The sequence below is a fragment of the Vanessa cardui genome, chromosome 13 (assembly GCF_905220365.1).
Source record: "Vanessa cardui chromosome 13, ilVanCard2.1, whole genome shotgun sequence".
Classification (NCBI taxonomy): domain Eukaryota; kingdom Metazoa; phylum Arthropoda; class Insecta; order Lepidoptera; family Nymphalidae; genus Vanessa; species Vanessa cardui.
This window is the reverse complement of record NC_061135.1, coordinates 12111065-12130755: the sequence shown is the minus strand read 5'-3', so window position 1 is coordinate 12130755 and position 19691 is coordinate 12111065. Positions and strand designations below refer to the sequence as shown.

Sequence of the window (19691 nt, the reverse complement as noted above, 5' to 3'; positions counted from 1 at the left end):
CCATTGCGTCACTGCAAATGAAAAGAACTAAGTCACCATCGCCCATAGGTGATTAAAGAAATATTAACTATTCTTTACAACGCACTTTATTACGAACTTGGGGAACTATACTACTGTTTGGGGGAATAAAGATATTATTGACAAGATGATGACAAGGTTTAACCTACCCAGACGAGCTTGCACAAAGCCCTACCACCAATTAATCAATATAATTATTATTAATAAATAACTGGTACAAGAACCTCAGGTCTCTTTTTAAGCAGAAAAAATTAAGCTTGTTCTACTGTAAAAATCCTCTACAAGTATATTCATATACTCGTAATTGAATATTTTGTAAGTCACTTACATATTTCATTAAACTTACCTAAATTCATAACCCAACCCGGATTAAGCACACAAAATAAATCCACAATAAAATTCTTATTTAAAATTGTGATCTTCGATTAAAATTTAAGGTTTCCAGTTCACTGGGCCATAATTCGAGCAAACGACAATTGGTTTGAGTGATCACTTCCTATATGAGTAAATAAAAAAATACTATCGCGTGTGAGCGTTGCCTTACAATCTTAAGTGTCGTTTACTGTAGAATCGAAATTTCGTCACTAAGCTTGACTATTATACGCGTGAAGGGCTCCCGAGGAAACATGTGACGTGCAGTGTTTCTGTTGCTTTTATTTATCAGCATTAACATGTTCAAACAAAGGTAGGGTGATTGTTTTTTGTTTATTTAACTTGTCGTATTTTCATTTTATGGGATTCCATATTTAAATCCTGTATGTTCTTGTATGCTCTTTTTTCTTTATACCGGACTGAATGCTCGATTCAACAGAAACAGTAGATCCTGCAGTCTTTTCTATTCGTGTTGTAGATGCCAAATAAACTAACCAAATCCAGATTTTTTAAGATTGCTTACTAGGTAATTTACCAGAAAATCATATTTTAGTGTACTTTATTTCGCGATCGAATCAAAAATATATTCTGCAGTACTTTGCCTGATGCCTATATCTAGTCGTATTAGATTACTATCTGATCGATCACGACAAGAAGCAAGAGTGCATCTGTATTTGCTCATATATTTCCTGCCACAGCGGTTAGACAATCACATCTAAAGAGGAATAGGCCAAGGAGGATTTAGTCCACTAATCTTTAAATATTATACTGTCTTCACCTTGTTTTTTTACGATTACAAATTCGTATTAAAAAATCCTTGAATGACAAAGTTCTGCCCTTATAAGGGAGATTAAAGCTTAAACCACTAAGCTGCTCCTCGGGGGCGTGATATATGTAGGGTTTCTCGTCATGTTTTCCCTTTATCACGGAACACCTGTCTTTGATTAATTATGTCATGAATCTAAGACAAAGAATATATTATAATTGTAAGAAAAAGTTTAAGTATTTAACTTACTTTTCAGATGTCTCTTTCATATCGTGTTATTTCTGGCAATTAATTTTATAAGATCTGAAGAAAGTGTCAACGAGAAACATGTTAGAGAGAAGAGACAGATTAATAGTTTACCTTTAGTATATCCTTATGGAGGAACTTATAAGGTAAGTTAATTTATTTTCACTACAATCACAACAATATGTACAACCTGTAAATTTGCCACTGCTAGACTCGTCACTCCCTTTGAAGAAAAGGTTTGAAAGTGATTCCCCCACGATGTTGCAATGCAGGTTGATGGATTTAGTTTCAGTGCGAGGGAATAAATACAAGAAGTTGGTTACATACTTAATTGTCATTTACGTGCCTGTATTTTTAATTATGATTGGATATTCAATAATTTCTTTGAAGTCCAATTTCATTCTAAGTTAGAAAATCTAGTATTCTTGGAAAATTTCATAAACCTTACGTTTTTTGTAATGGAGATCATAATCCTTTACATTCAAATTTTGGGCACGTTTTTTGTCGTTAATGATTGTCATAATGTAATGTTTGCTAGCATTGTTATAGTACGACACAAATTAGATGTAGCATCGTCAAAATTCGTAAAACCGATCACGGCCGAATTAAGTACGCTATGCCAATTATCAAATTTTATTTCTTATGTGGATATGGATCTTTGCACAATTTAATAACTTGTAATATCATATGACCTAATGTATCGGTCAATTAGACACTTCGATTTACATGCACTTGCTTTATCAGGTTGAACTGACGTGAGAATCTATAGAGACGAATAGTGTCGAATGGCACTATATGGAGCTATTTCTATTGGTTGTAAAATTATCGGTTTTATTAAGTTTGCCGAGGTTACATCTAAGCTGTGTCGTACTATACGTAAAGTGAAAATCTTATATTAAATTAAAAGAATAGTGTCTCTGTATGCATTGGTCTTGTACCAATTAGATCAATCTCATCTTAACCCATCCCGTCCCTTAAGTCACCAAAGTGCTAACAATCTTGGGAACTAAGATGTCCAATCCTTTGTATCTAAATTATATTGCTATTTGGGTGTAACATATGTGTTGTATAGCTGTACCAGTAGCTGGCAATAGAGGTCGCGTAGGTAAGGTGACTGGCAATAAATTGCTGTCAATTCAAATAAACATAATATCATTTAGCGAACAGTCTATAGATGTTGACTTGTCAGCTATTAGGATAGATCTGGATAATATCACATCCGACTTACACGAATTTCCTCACGACATTTTTGACGACGATATCACGTTTTTATTCATCTTATTCACAATAGATAATGAAAGCTAATTTTTTAACTAAATCGACGCATAATTTTTGTTAGTCTGTCTAGTTAAAATTATTAACGTGTTAGTTTGTATGTCACGGTTTGTATGCGATGAAAATTATTGTATGTGTTATTTACAACGGTTATTTTGTTAGTTAAGCATTACATACAATTTTAAAATAAATAAGAAGCCATGTTGATCTAATTTAATCAGATGTGTTGTAAAACCCTTTTATTTAATCAAATTCGATGTATTAACTTTAGAACCGTTTTATAGTATATGTATCTCCTTTATTGTAAGTAACTTGACAAGCATGAACACCATTCAATACTTAGTTATTGCGTCGAAAATTGACAGAATGATTTTGATTAACAGTCCTTAAAATCAAAATTCAAAATTTAAATCAAAATAAACTTTATTCAAGTGGGCTTTTACAAACACTTTTGAATCGTCATTTAACAATTAAGTGAAGCTACCACGAGTTTGAAAATTATGTTCTACCGAGAAGAACTGGCAAGAAACTTAGTAGTTACTCTTTTACAACCTTTAAAAAAAATTTTACAATATCAACTGCGCGGTAAACTAAATAATTGTCAAAGTTCTTAAATCAATATATAAGCGAACATACTTATTAGTTCATTAGAAAAATAAAATGTCCAGTCCACAATGAAACATAAGAAAAAGGAAAACAATAATAATAGTAATAAGAAAGAGATAACCCACTCAGGTTTTTGGTGTTTCTTTGGAAAAGAAAACAAAGAAACACCTAAAACCTGAAGAGAACCGGTAAAAATTACCGAGCGGTACTTTCCCTTTCTTTCCGGTCCGAAATTCCAACGAATTCAAAATCAAATAATTAAAATTAAATTTAAATATTGGAAAATTATAAAATGTTGTAAACGCGAGAGATAAGTGTACTGTTTAATAATGAGTAGAAATGGAGACTTATTTGTTACAATAATCATTTGTTATCATGTTATTAGTTTTTTATTCGATAAAATCATATTTTATTTACCTTGACAGTCTTTGAATTGAGAGTTTGTACTTATTTATTTTTTATTGTTTTTATAGGTTGGCGGACGAGCATATGGGCCACCTGATGGTAAGTGGTCACCATCGCCCATAGACAATGATGCTGTTAAAAATATTAATTATTCTTTACATCATTAATGTGCCACCAACCTTCGGAACTAAGATGTTATTTCCCTGTGCCTGTAGTTACACTTGCTGACTCACCCTTCAAACCGGAACACAACAATACTGTTATTTGGCGGTAAAATAACTGATGAGTAAGTGATACCTACCCAGACGGGTTTGCACAAAGCCCTACCACCAAGAATTATTTGAAAATTTTTGATCTTTAAATGTGTATGCATTATCTTAAGTACGCTACATATGTATATACCAAAGAGTTGTATTTAAAATGTCATATAAATTAATTTGCAGCTATTGATCGGTTTCGCAGCTCCAGTGCCAAACGAAGATCACATTAGTTTGGTATTCGCGGTAAATTTTCAATACCAATATCTCCAGTTCACGAATATAACTGAATTGTCAAGATACTACTTCATCAAGGATGTGTCAAGGGAAGAGAGGGAGGCGGACTTGGTAGCGAGACGCGATGAACGACTTGTCTTCTACAAATCAGTGAGCAATTTGTTGCAAATGTAAGTCATTATTTGTCATCGTAAATATTAGTCAGCTTCAGACGTAGATCCGATGGCCCAGTGGTTAGAACTCGTGCATCTTAACAGATGATTGCGGGTTCAAATCTAGGCAAGCACCACTGAATATTCATGTGCTCAATTTGTGTTCATAATTCATCGCGTGCTCGTTGAAGGAAAACATCATGTGGAAACCTGCTTGTGTCTAATTTCATAGAAATTCTGCCACGTGTGTATTCTGCCGCTAACCCAGCAGTGGGAAATTTACAGGATGTTGTTGTTGTTTAGACGTAGAAATTCGTACTGGGAGAACTCCAACAACTGAAACAATTCCATACACTGTGGCGCCTAAAGAAGTAATGTTAGTTGTTTTATTTCTTAGTGTCATAACCCATTAGTGTGACATGTCGCGGTGTAATTTTTGAAACGAAGTTCTTTAACGTGCTCCCCAGTAGAGTTTACTGGCAGAAGTCGTCACGTAAGGAAAACGCATTAAACCCTCCACCTTACCATTTATTTTTATCTTTCTCCTTCTGTTTTATACGGTTTTATATAATATTATTTATTCATACATTTTCGTTTTTGTTTTTATTTACAAGGCAATTTTAGAAAATTGTTAATTTTGTCATTACCATTTAGTTCAATATTCTCAAAATTTGTTTATTTATTTTATTATGTCTGTTTATAAATACGTAAAATACAGAAAATTAATATTCAAAAAAATCGCAGAAATACAGCGGGCAATTTGTGGCGTGGCTCTTGTACCCGTAAATAAACTGGCTCGATACTCTTTAATCCAATATCAAACTACCAAAAACATTATGTGTAGCCACTCTAATAACATTGGCTGACTCCCGAATACCTCCAATGCGCCGCCTGCCAAAGAATATAATAACAAATGAAGTCTACGAATATAGTAATATTTTATATTTTTTGACAAAATTATAGTTATCTGAACTATATTTAAAAAATGTTGAAGGATTTTTAATATAATTTTTCAAACAACTGCTTACAATTTGATACCCTTTGATGTATATAGGCTTTTCTGAGAGCAAGCCACTTATTGCAATTTCGTCATCACTCCAGAAAATCCCTGGGGTTATATCCTCCTAAATGGATATGTTCCGGGAATAGACAAAGCAAAGTGCATCCCTGTGTTCTAAATACACGAAATTTAAATCAAGACCAAAATCCTCGTTACGATCAACATGTATAATATATATGGCGCCGAACTAATAAATCACAATAGGTAATGTATAAAGGCTTTCGTTCCACCAGTGGCTCCTTTTAATCTGTGCCTTGGGAATTTAGAGTGAATTCAGCTGAAAATCGAGAATTAAACTGTGAAACTACGTACATTCAGCGTCATGGAGAAATCAATATTGAATATAACTGTAATTTAAGGTTTTATAAATTGACGGTACATGTATATGTATAGTAAAATATATAATAAGAATTTATTAAATAACACAATCTTAGCATATCTAAAAATTACTGATCTCCTTTCTGGTCGCAAATATTTCCATAAAAATACCGAATAAATATACCAAAACAATTGCAATCTCCCTCAACATCTTATTAATTTCGCCTTTGGGGTTTTTACCTCTTTGGCCACTGGATATTTTTATTGTGACAGCAAATTCTCCGATTTCATACATTTAATTTTCCAAAATCATCACTTTTCCGAATTTTTTTAATATTGATTTTCTATAATTGATTATGGTAGTTACTCCACGAATCAAGACAACGTGGAATGGTGGAAGGAGTAAAGAGTTCTAGCGTCATTCACATCACACGTCAAAATTAATGGACAAGTACATTATTGACTGCAATCAGACATAAGTTTATTAATATGGTAGAGAACATTTCACGCCTCAAGAGAAGAAGATTTTGTCCACATGTGGGACATTTACTAGCAGATATGGGCTCAGTGCGGCCCCAGTTTTAACAAGCCCCAAAATTTGAGATTATGCGTACATTCTCCTATATAACTAAGTGGGATATGATCAACTAAATAACAGTTTGTCGAATTGGTTGACGTTTATGGTGATTGCTCTGCTCCTTAGAGTCGAAGCTTAAAGTTATATAGCATCTACCTTCCTCAATAAATGGTAGTTTCAGAAATTAGTGCGTTTATATTTGAATTACGCTCTCCCTCTTTAGAATAAACGCATACGGTTATTAAAGAAATGTAATGATATATCCATTTGAAAATTGAATTTGAATTTTTAAGTAGAACTGAAAAAACTCGAAAGATTGTCAATATTTGACGACCACCTTGGTCGAATGGTGTGTTTTTGTGATATGTCACAGGTTTTCATGGGTACGCCACGCCGTGGTCCCGGGTTCTCGGCCGTATCGTAGATTATAATTTTTTTTGTTTTTTTTTTTTGGATTTGGTTTGCGGACGAGCATAAGGGTCACCTGATGGTAAGTGGTCACCATGACCCATGACAACTGAGAAATATTAACTATTACTTACATCGCCAATGTGCCATCAATCTTGGGAACTAAGATGTTATGTCCCTTGTGCCTGTGAGTAGTAATACAACAATACCGAGTACTGTTATTTAGCGGTAGAATAACTGATGTGTGGGTGGTACCTACCAAGACGGGCTTGCACAAAGCCCTACGACCAAGTTTAATTCTTAAGTAAAACTAAAAAAAACTCGAAATATTGTCAATACTTGAAAACCATATTTAGAAGATGGTTAATTCTAGTGAGAACATGATCGACTATAACTTGGTGTTGAAAATAATATATTGAAAAGAAATGTTGCTATTAAAATTTAATCAATTCCTGATGATTAAGGTCCGGTATATGTATATAAGATTTTATTCTTGTTTTATTAACCGTGTCATCCTAGTAAAAAGAATAAAATCATATAAAACGACATTTAATGTTACTATTAACAGTGTCTTGTATTAAATTACAAAATTCTTTACTTTTCTAAGAATTCGTCTCTATTGATATTTTATAGCTAACAAAATTTAGTTGTCATGATGCGTTCCTTGACAGTTCATACGTGGAATTCAAATTAAAGAAAATACATACTTTTTCTAGTATTATATTTTCTTGTATTAAAATAATGTTCTTTAGAAATATTCCGAAATGTAAAAACATAAGTTAATACTAGTATTTAAAGTAAAAAAGGGATCACAATCCATTTGCCATGGATTGCGATCTATTATGACGATACTCCATGGTCGAGTGGTGTGTACACCGGTTTTCATGGGTGGCGTACCCACTCTGAGGTCCAGGGTTCGATTCCCGACCGAGTCGATATAGATTACCATTAGTTTTCTATGTTGTCTTGGGTCTGGGTGTTTGTGGTACCGTCGTTACTTCTGATTTCCATAACACAAGTGCTTCAGTTACTTACATTGGGATGAGAGTAATGTATGTGATGTTGTCTCATATTTAAAAAATATATATATATAACTCGCTATGGAATTAATTATTATTTACAGGAAAGGAATGGACGGTCAAGATTGTATCTTAAGAGCAATCTGCGAAGCCGCTCAATACCCGGTGGAGGAAGAGGCTCTAGTTGGCGAGATCTTACATATTCTCCTAACGTAAGTTACAAAATGTATTTCATGATATCTTATATAACATCGCAATAATAAACATAAGAAGCTAGAACGCATCGCCTCTTCACACGGTCAATAATAATAATTTATAAGTGCGATTTTGCAGGCTTATACACAATTATATGGGAATTAAACGATCGCCTCCTTGCTATTTCTATTCGTATACAATATGTAATTATTTTGACGAAAAAAAGGATCCGCTGAATTTCTTTCGCCGGCTCTTCTCAAGTCTGGGTGTTTCTTTTTCCGAACCGGTGGTAGTTTTTAATTTGACCATCAATAAAAAAGTGTAATGCTTCTACTTTGAATAAAATAGTTTGAGTTTGTGTTCATATATACAGGGTTTTTGGTAACTCGACATATATCCGTTAGGAGTATTTTATCATAAATGTCATTTAACAGTATCTATATTTATATAGTAATATAAATATAGATCAAATTATATGTATGTAATTATATGACTGTGTATCTATGTATGATATGATTAATCAAAAATACATAGGTATAAGAAAATTAATTAATATACGTCGAAGTCGTAGTCATATTTAATAACAAACACTAAAAGAATTAAGTACTTAGTTTTCAGAATTTTAAGATAAGAGTGTTTCCAGATTAATTTTCCGTGTGAACCAACGTTTGTATATTTTATCGCTTTAAATTCCTACTTTGTGGTAACATACAGGCGTTAGAAGCAACAACGCTCGTATTTTGGAGCCTCAAAGATGGATTTATGCAAACATCGCAACATAAAACCAACGGTTAAACTCCTTGTATGATTTACTTGCATCCTTTAACTTTATAACTTTTAGCTGTTACATTGTTTTACATATTTGCTTATGTAATACATAATTTTGTTTTCTGAACAAATACATCTAAAATGCATTAACACACACAAATGTAAAGTCTTACTTACACGACACGTGTAATACATTTACGCTATTATGTAGATGCTATAATGTTGATAGATTAAAAAGGCTGTTAAATAATTTATAACAAATTGACCGACTTCAAAACGAGAAACAACTTTTGAACTAAAAATAAATATATCTTTGAAACTACTACACCGATTTTGAATAAGACTTACAATGTTTCCTAAGTCAAAGTGTACCCAACTTATATAAAAAATGATAATCTCGATAAGACTTTAAATTTTTGAGAAATTCGTGGACAAACATACAGACAAACAACTTACCAAATTAAGCACACGTGTCTGGAAGCCTAAATTGATCATCTTTCTCAAATATAATTAAATTATAGCAATGTTACATATCATAAGGAACTAGAACGTACGACGAACTTCCCTTCTCTTTTTAGAAGTCGGTAAACAAACTACTTAAATAAATAAAAAAAATATAGAAAATTTTGAATGTTCAAAAGAGCTTTTCTACTTGTCTATATACATATTTGTTGATAATTTTTTCGTTGGGTTTTGTATGGTTTCAATATCTCATTCATTCATTTTGGACAACACTAAATTAGTTTAATCCTGATAAGAATACAAGATTTTTTTATTCACCATAAAATAATTTTCCATCAGACCAGACTACGGGCATTCACCATTCGAGAACAAAGACCTGGATTGGGAGGACGCCATGTCCTTGTATAAGGATGCGGCGACCGCAGGGCGGCAGATGTTCAACTGCGGATATATATACAGCGGCTGTCCACAGGGGCAGGGCGTGCTCGACTTGATCACAACTCTTAGAGACGAATAAATGCTTTAAATAATATGAGTTTCATTTTGTATTAACAAAACAAACGTCACATTCAATAACCCGCATTGGAGGTGATGGAATATGCTCCAAAGTTTCTCCTCAAAGGGAGAGTAAACCTTAGGCAAGGAGAGAGAACTTTACAGGCTGTTAACGTTTGTAAATATAGTTAGAACAATTATGCAAAAATGGTTTAATGACTATCAAAAAAACTATTATTGCTTTGGAAATACATATTTGGACCAAACTTATTATGATACATGATTTTTTTCGTCAATTTTTATAATTTATATGTAGTTATATGTAAAAAAGATTAACATCTTTGAAGAAAGTTTTGTTTGTTTGTTTTTGAAGATATAAGATTAGGTAAGTAGTAAGATGTGATTGTGGCAAGTAGTGACGACAGTGCACTAACTTAGTGGAGCTAGCACAAAAAAATAGTACATATATTTGAACGATCCCAATAAAATAATCGTAACAAGTATTGTATAACAAATTAGAACGTGACAGTACTCTATACTTCCAATTGATTGGAAATAAAATATATTTTAGCAATTTTTAATATCGTATCATAAATGATCATAAAATATCATGCCATATTGATAATTGATATCAGTCCCTCAGTATGTATCACTCGTATCCGCGATAAAACTCGTAAAACACTTTGTTGTATAGAACATCACTTGAGTAAATTAAGCGAGTCTCATACTCTGGTCACGCTCCGACACCCCGGAACTGCGCAGTCTAAAGACTAATCAATGAGACAAAAATGTACAAAAAATTAATTCACAATATAAATTATATTTGTATAAACTACAATTATGGCGCATGGTCGTTTTTATTCGAAATCCAATAAACAAAGTTTGATTGGAGACAATGATTACTTAAATTTATTTTGCATCTCATATGCACACTATAATATGTTTGTTAAACATTGATACTTAACAGTTAATATTCTTTCAGAACATATAATAATTGAAACTTACCACAGAATATAATCGCGAAACCTAGAAAAATGTAAGTATAATAATAGAAATAAGTAGTACTAGTAATTAGTAGCATTTAAATAACAGGCGCATCAAAAGTATATTTAATAGGTAGTTATGTTATGTACTATTTAGTTGCTTGTTTTTAGCAATTAAAAATATATAATTTATACATATTCGTACATTGGAAACTTTTTAACCGTTTTATAACATTTTAATTTACTAGGTAATTTAATTTTGTGTATTTTGATGGCCTATCTTTATTTTCTTCACTGGGACGGTTTAATTTTTCGGTCCGAAAGTAAGAATAGCAATTCAACAATGAAATTCTGCTAAAAGTCTGGTCATTTCATGCAATTGTGATTTCTACATTTATTTAATTTTTGATGAAGGTGTCATTTTTATACTTAATAATTATTAAGTGGTTAAATTTTTAAAACATATTTTCCAGATTTAATCTTGACTTATGTATGCGTTGAACTGAACACGACGCTTGCAGGTCTTGCTATAGAGAGTTTTATGGTGGCGTATGTGCATTGCTTAGTGTAGAAAATTTTATAGTACCAGTATATTTATCCAATATCGATAAGTTTAGAATTATATAAATTTTAACGTTGTATTTTCTACGAATTTATTATCAAACCAGTTGTACAATTTACGTTTCTTTCTGCATGAGTTAATTGACGTAAACAACTTATTATTTTAAAGAAGTCCTTACAACAACAGCCTGTAAATTCCCACTGCTGGGCTAAAGGCCTCCTCTCCCTTTGAGGAGAAGGTTTGGAACATATTCCACCACGCTGTTCCAATGCGGGTTGGTGGAATGCACATGTGGCAGAATTTCTATGAAATTTGTCATATGCAGGTTTCCTCACGACGTTTTCCTTCACCGCCGAGCACGAGATGAATTATAAAGACACATTAAGCACATGAAACAGCGGTCCTTGCCTGGGTTTGAACCCGCAATCATCGGTCAAGATGCATGCGTTCTAACCACTGGGCCATCTCGACTCTCAGTCCTTAAGCAGAACATAAACTAAAAACCTGTAAATAAATTATTGCTAGACTAATGACTGTCTTAAAGGAGAATATTTCGGATTTCCACTGAAATATCCAAATTAGGATGTAAGACACATGGAACTTATTTCGATTGAATACATGTATGCTTTTTTCTTCAAGGAAAAATATTGACATCATAATTAGGCGTACTTGGTGAATCCCAAAATTGGCCTCTACAGTTTTATATAAGCTAAATGAAGAAGATACTTTAGTGGTAGAGTCCAAGCTGAGCTTTTATATAATCATTAACTTAAAAGACAAAGGTTTTTATTCATGAAAATTACACTACTTTAGGTGCAAGGTTACTTGCATATATACATATAATTAATGAACTATGATAAAATTAGGAAAAAATAAAATTAAAATGACGAGATGACTCTAATACTATTAAAATGATAATATATTTTGTTTGTTTGTGTGAAAAATCATTTAAGAGGTTTTGCTTAATCTTAGCATAGAACAGTTTAATCCTGAATAAAGACTTTAATTTCAGTAAAATAGAAACCCGTTCAGTAAAATATTTACTTATGTAACGTTAAATGGTGCAATATAGGCTTACATACATTACACAAAAAGTAATCAAACAGATTTCAAATCATTTTAATCAAATTTAAAAATAATTTAGAGAAATGCCTTATGATTCTTGCCAAATTATCAATTCCACCAACGACTGCTCCCGTGGGGATGGGGGGTGCGGAAATGTGTATGCAATATTTTGGTATATATTATTATGGTACGTAACAAACAAAGTCACTTGCACATGATTAATATGGTTATGTTAGTTGATTGTGGCTTTGGCAATTATTGTCTAAAATATCCATATAATTAACAAAAGTTGGTATCATGTACACCACTAGCTTACTAATATCCTTTTGAGTATTTCTGAATATGCAGATGGTGTTTCTTATATAAATAAATAAATTACACAAAATAGTTATATATCCTGTCATTGTTTTCTTTGAAAAATTGTATGCTGTGAAATACGAGCGTTTTGATCACTAGTTTTCAAGACAGAGTCTAGCCATTAATTATACCTCCACGTCTTCGCGGAAGACTCTAAAATTATTTTAAATTTAATTTTCAAATCAGAATGACTACAAAAATAGCTTCAATATTTGTCTCTGTAAAATTGGTCAATTTGTCCAAGATTTCGTCTAATCAAATGGCATTGTGGTGGCAATGATAGGCGTTATCACAACTACTACATCCCAGGGGCGAAAATTTACAATCAGCTTGGGATTAACTGATTTCAGTGCAATCGGAATTTATTAGAGGCAAGCATTAATTTTGTAGAGCTGTCATTAGCGAACTAGGTCCAGGATTATGGGATAACTGCTATGCTATTTGTTGGAGTTAAATTATGTTAAGTGGTCAATTTATCGATGACGTATGCAAATTGATTATGCATCAAAGTGTCAGTATCTTTCTTGGGACAAAAAATGTTAGAAATCAATGTTGCCTGAATAGATCTTTACTATATATTTTGAGCTACTCTATACATGGTACGTTTTATATTATGGATGAGCTGCTTAAATTAATAAAAAACGTTTTCAATACTTGCATTCTGTGGCTAGATTAAGCAGGTGCACTGGAAATAATCAAAGACTTGACTGCTTCTTATGGATAATAATGTGTAATTGTCTGATTTATATTAATTTCTCATTACCAGTATTGATTGATGACTTTGCCAGTGTTAATGCCTTGGACAGCACGTTTCTGAGTTGTATAGTAGAGAGATACAGTAGAGCAGATAAAATAGAGAGTTTAATTGGTATTTCGATTCTGATTTTAATTATTTTATTACAAAGAAAATATTTGACCATATTTTAGATATACTGGGTAAAATTTTATAACACGTTTTATATTGCAGAAAATAAATGGTTTCTTAAATAATATTTATTAGAAAATAGTCTTGAGAGTTTGTTTTCCGGAGCTTCGCTCGTATTTCAGGGAATCGGTTTTTATGTGGTACGCAAAAACGTAGCCTATGTCCGTCCTATAAGTTCATGTTTGCTTCATACCATCATCAAATTCGGTTAATTGGTTTGGTAGTGAAAGAGCGACATACAGACAAAGTTACTTCTATATTTATAATTTTAGTATAAATCAGTGAATGGCGAAACTTCAAGCATAGAAAACGGACACGTGTTGGTGGATGCTTGGCAATCTTCTTCCGTCTCTGCGTACCACTTCTCTGTTTCAGAAGACTGGTGTCTGAAATTTAACCAAAATTAATCAAATTATTTAGGTTCAAGCTAAATGTGTTTTCCCTAAACTATTTATTGTCTCTGGACAAGCTTGCATACAAAAATGTCCATTATTATCTTCCGTCCATATTTTTTTGAATTAAGTACGTTTTTTTACAGTCGTATAGAAATTTGTAATATTTTTATGGTAGGTGAACAGTAAGGGTGTTGACCACTTGATAGTATGCGGTCAACAGTGCCCATTCACATTGCTTCCTTTACCATGAGAAACTATGATTATGTATCTCGCGTGGGTGTTATAGTTATACTGGTTCACCCAACAAAATGTAACACAACAATACTAAGTACTGCTGTGATGAAGGAGTCGTGCTTATCCACCAAGTGAGCTACTTACATTGTGATGTAAGATTATAATCTATCTTGCGCAATTGTAAAATGTCGAAAGATTGTGAACGGTTATTAAACTTACAATGAAATATATACAACATCGATAGTTCATAATTTTTTGGTTAGGTTAGATGACAGTCTTTACAATGAAATTTACTTCGTTAGATTATAATCTAAATGTGTTAAATTGTAAGTATGTTCACAATTTTTCGATAGTTCAAATCTCGCGAGATGATACAATGAGGACATTTTTAAGGCAAGTCAGTTAATATTCTAAGAATAGTATTTTTCTCAAGTATCTACTTTTCAATTTTTCTTTGAAATTAGTTTATGATGATTATTAATCTTAATCGGTAATTTTCTATTACTTACTTTTATTTATTTCAACCAATTAATATTTTTTATTGTTTAGTCTACAAACTTACCTAAATATAATTTTGAGAATTTTAAAATAGATCGCTTTGGGTTCATATATTTCATTAGCTTCGCAGATCGCCCGACGTACGCAATGGTAACCATTCAAGCCGTTTCTGTAAACATTTAGATGAGTTATATAAACATATTTACCATAAGAGGCTTTCAACAAATACTTCAATTAATTAAATAGCCGGCTGCTATATTGTTGACTTTCGCATAATAAGCTTATGATATTAGTTATAATGAAGGATCATTAAATATGGAGATCAGATACTTGATGTATATCATATTAATATCATATAAAGAGGTAAGTTCTGTTTGAGTTTTATTGATTTTAATTAATAATCACTTATTAGGTTCATACAGAAATTGTAAATATTGGAATTAACCTAATTGTTGCGTTTTAAGTAGCTTAAGGTCGGAGATAACGTGGCCTTGATTTCAAACACCCAGATCAGGCCGGGCCAAGAAAAGTTTTTGGGTTTCTATGTTACAAATATCTCAAATATCAGCACGATGTTTGGAAGTTTATGTACCCGTACGTCCCGTGATAGTTTTTTTTTCGGTCTTATCGGATGTGACACCAATGTATTATACAACAACAACAACAAAGCCTGTAAATTCCCACTGCTGGGCTAAAGGCCTCCTCTCCCTTTGAGGAGAAGGTTTGGAACATATTCCACCACGCTGTTCCAATGCGGGTTGGTGGAATACACATGAGGCAGAATTTCTACGAAATTTGTCACATGCAGGTTTCCTCACGATGTTTTCCTTCACCGCTGAGCACAAGAAGAATTATAAAGACAAATTAAGCACATGAATCAGCGGTGCTTATTTGGTTTTGAACCCGCGATCATCGGTTAAGACGCACGCGTTCTAACCACTGGGCCATCTCCACTCCAACGTATTTTGAGAAGGATATTTGGCAAGTGCAATTGTGCACTGTACATCTGCGTAGACACCAGTTTCCCTTGAGATGTCCACCGTAGTCCATAAGAGCAATATTATTTCTCGTTATTAAGAACTAAGTAATGCGTGCGCGGGTTTGAATGCGTAGTCTACAGTTAAGATGGACATAAGACTGTCTCAACTTATTGCTGCTATACTATCGGACTGCCCTGAATTTTTACGGGTAATATATGAATACAGTTAGTGTATCGGTACACCTAATTTGATATTATATATAGGTCATATCGAATCTGAGACCTAACCATGAGAACCGACGAACACACAATTCGACCACTGAGGTCGAAGTAGTATCTTCGATTATAGCATAGTCATCAAACAAAACACAGATCAAATACTTGTCTATCCTAGCTATGCTAGTATAATTACTATGTCCTGTCACCGAAAGTTGAAATATACGTATAGAAATAAACGTACAGATATATTATCGTATCTCTGATCAAAGTTTGCGTTCCAATCGATCATACCTGTCCAATAATATTTCCATATTTTTGAATAAATCGCGTCGGTTTAGGTGATGGTAGGGGTGAAACGAATCCGGAGGATCGTCCCAGTTCACCCGGAAACCAAGCGCTTGAGCGAAAATCTGATTCCAAGGGACCATATTCGCTTTGAAGTTGAAACGGACCTGGAATATTAATAGGGAATATTACATATAAAAGCTGGTTCTATTTTCAAGCCATTTTAATTAAATAAAGTGTACACTGTAGACAAAATTATCGAAAAAGTCCATTGGGGTTCAAATTGAAGTACCAACTTTGGCAGCTTCAAAGTTAATTTGCAAAAAAATCAGACGACTAAATTACTTGTTGATCTAAGTTAACAACTGTTTAATTTACCTACTTTTGATTTTGGTTCATTATTTTAGCTTTAATATTTTAAGTATTATTAATGGTTTTGTCAAAGTGATCTTGACGTTGTACGTTTTAACTTATATCTAATTAATATGGTAGGACCGATCTGATCTTATGAAGGAGGCTGTACTATTATTCTGCCCAATGATTGGATACAGATGTATCATAGCAGACGTTTATCAGACACATTCTTAACTGTTGGTCACGAAAAGAATTATAAGCCTATAAAAAATTAGAAATACTTGCTCAGGTGAACCTGCAATCTTTACTTTAGATTCCAATCATTGGGCCACCTCAGCTCACTAACATCAAATTATCTATGAATTTCATGGAAATATTAAAGTAAGTTAAACATAATTTACTTACGAAGAAATGGGACACATTTCTAAAACCCAAATATCTCTTTTGTCTATACACTTCTGAACGATCACTGGTTTCACTGAGTTTTATAAAGAAACAAATTATAAAAGTCACATAAATTAATACAAGTACTTGATTTATTCTGTCCATTATAATTCATTCATTTAAAATGATTAAATTAATACTATTTTGGAATAAATGGAAAATAAAATGGAATGCTATACTTTACGGTTTATTAATCTCCTTAGCAATGAAACAATGAAAGATATTATGATTGTGTGAGGACGGCTTTTGTTTCATATTGGTGTTATTTAATAAGAAATACTCTCGGAATGTCTGTCTGTCCATAAATAAGATAATTTGTTCCTTATGCGTTTGGAAATATTACTTTGGGTTAAGTGATCTAAATTTTTATTTTACTTCGAGCTTCAACGTACAGGGGTTCGAATATTATTAATCTGGTATTGGTAGGGCTCTTCCAAGAAACATTATTTGTAAATATATTATTACAAAAGTATATTCTGAAGCGAATACGATATTTCCTGGTGGACTCGGCTGAGGATTGTTGCTGAGTTCGAGCTGCTGCTTCGTCGGAGGAATTGCTGCATGTCCAGTGCTGCTACCGCTGTTTCTACTACTGCCGCTATTTTGATTGCACTGCTATGCTTCATGCGTTTCATTTCTGGGTTTGAGCTATCCTGCTTGTTTTTATTCATTCTTAATTTAAAGATGCCAACTCATTAACATTATTAGTTTTACGGTTGATATACATACATTATGTATTAATGCTTAACCTTTGCGTTCATGACCAGATACCGTCAACGACCTCACCCCCTGATGATTATTTTTTGTAATTTAAAATAATTTTGTTTATCAGATTATTTTATAAAATATGGTTTTTTCTAATTAAATTTGTTTAACCAATAAAGTTTTTTTTGTCCCCGCGACATATGTTATTGATTTTATTCATATCGTGCAATATATAGTACAAAGTTACCATCAATAAACTTCTTTAAGTTAGTTGGAGGTAATCATGTACTCAATTGTATGAAACCAAATATTTAAGAATAATTTTTACTGTTTTGTTTCAGGTTATAAGGTAATACGATATTATGGATAACCTAAATTTATTCTCCGTGAAGTTTCTAGATTATATATATATATATATATATATATATATGTATACCCTTACTTTTACGGCGTGATTATAAATTATGAGCAATAAAAAAAAAACATGTTTAGTGTTGCCATTGTTTTAATAAATCATTATTAATTTATTTATATATTCGTCACACATGAAGGCAAATCCGTAGTACAAGCCTAGCTTCGAGACATATTTGAGTAACAAAATTACGGTACTCATGTTTGATTTCTGATTATGACAATTTTATGAGTCTGTAACGGAATATCAGCTAGTCACACGGTCACTGGACGATCGTGTTGTTATTGTTAGATGTTCCAAAAAGGCCGTATATATTAATTACGTTCCAATTTCAAAATGGAAAACATCCTGAATTACTCTGAAGATGGCATATAAGTTAAGTTTTGCTTTCTTTATCGTAAATATAGTAATGAATTTTTTTATTAAATTCAATGAAATATTCAGTTGTATACTGTATTGTAAGCAATAATATAAACTTGAAATTACGACCTTTTTATAATAACGTTTGGATAATTTGACCTCATTTAATGTAATGTCAGCTCTACACGTTTACTTTACTTTTTTTTAAATGTATTGTCGTTTTCAGTTCCACCGTATGACGCTTTATGTGCTTTGCACTTTTCACACTTTTTTTCTAAGTAGGTACGCTGATTAATTATCGATAGAATATCTCATAGTGGGTACATCCAGACGGGTTTGCACATTTGTTATAAAAATAACTGCTTTGAGCAGGAAGCAATTAAGGAATTATGTATAATAATAAATTAAGTATCGATTAATAATAATTGAGTCACATATTATCCTAACGTTGTGCTAAATAGTTTTAAAATATATAATTTTTCCAATTGGAAATTCGTACAAATGACTAATCTCTTTCTAGTGTTAATGCATATCATATATATATATCAATTTTTCGTTTTTAATTAGGTACAGGCAGGATTTCTCACAATTCTTTTCTCTAACGCCGAGCTTAGAAGATAAAATTTAGAAAGTTCAGTGGTTCTGGCCTGAATTTCCTTAACGACGAGTGGTGACCTGGGTTTGAATCCGCTATCATCGCTTAAAAATCAGTCTCTTTAATATAATAATCGGGTATTCGTGAAATATGTACGTGATACGATTTTAGAAAGATAAGTGAAAAGAATTGATAAAAAGAACTAGTTATAGAGATAATTATGAATTTTTTTCACTAATAAAAGTTCATGTATTACATCGATTTATTTATTAAATATCTGTGTACGTTGATACTCGGAGCATAGAGAACGGACATTTGTTCGTCGACGATTGACACGTTTCGTCGTTTTCACTGTGCCATTTTTCTGTTTCCGATGATTGCTGCCTGAAATTAAAAATGAAAGTTGCTTAGTGGTATATACGACTACTACGTATTGTGGTTTATAAGATTTAGTTATTGTAGATGTAACTTCGTATCAAGAACATAAATGTATTTTAGGAAATTTAAAATAGATTTAAATTATATTAATCCGATTTCTCAGATATTTTATGCCTCGCACAACCACTTTGTGGAACCAGCTTTCACCGGCGGTTTTTCCGAAGCGATACGACATGGGGACCTTCAAGAAAAGAGCGTACTCCTTCCTCAAAGGCCGGCAACGCACCTGCAAGCCCCCTGGTGTT

At 32.6% G+C, this 19691-nt stretch overlaps 2 protein-coding genes across 2 annotated transcripts; one reads left to right on the top strand and one right to left on the bottom strand.

Moving 5' to 3' along the window:
• Window positions 1-595: 595 nt before the first annotated feature.
• Window positions 596-9673, top strand: LOC124534828. The gene is made up of 5 exons (XM_047110851.1): window positions 596-703; window positions 1413-1548; window positions 4132-4352; window positions 7821-7928; window positions 9481-9673. The coding sequence occupies exons 1-5, from the start codon at window positions 690-692 to the stop codon at window positions 9656-9658; spliced, it is 657 nt and encodes a 218-aa protein (XP_046966807.1). The 5' UTR covers window positions 596-689; the 3' UTR covers window positions 9659-9673.
• A 4123-nt stretch (window positions 9674-13796) lies between these two features.
• On the bottom strand, window positions 13797-17041 carry LOC124534955. Its single transcript, XM_047110991.1, has 4 exons — window positions 16898-17041; window positions 16145-16305; window positions 14720-14824; window positions 13797-13914 (listed from the first exon to the last, which is right to left on the bottom strand). The coding sequence occupies exons 1-4, from the start codon at window positions 17039-17041 to the stop codon at window positions 13797-13799; spliced, it is 528 nt and encodes a 175-aa protein (XP_046966947.1).
• Between the last annotated feature and the right edge of the window lie 2650 nt (window positions 17042-19691).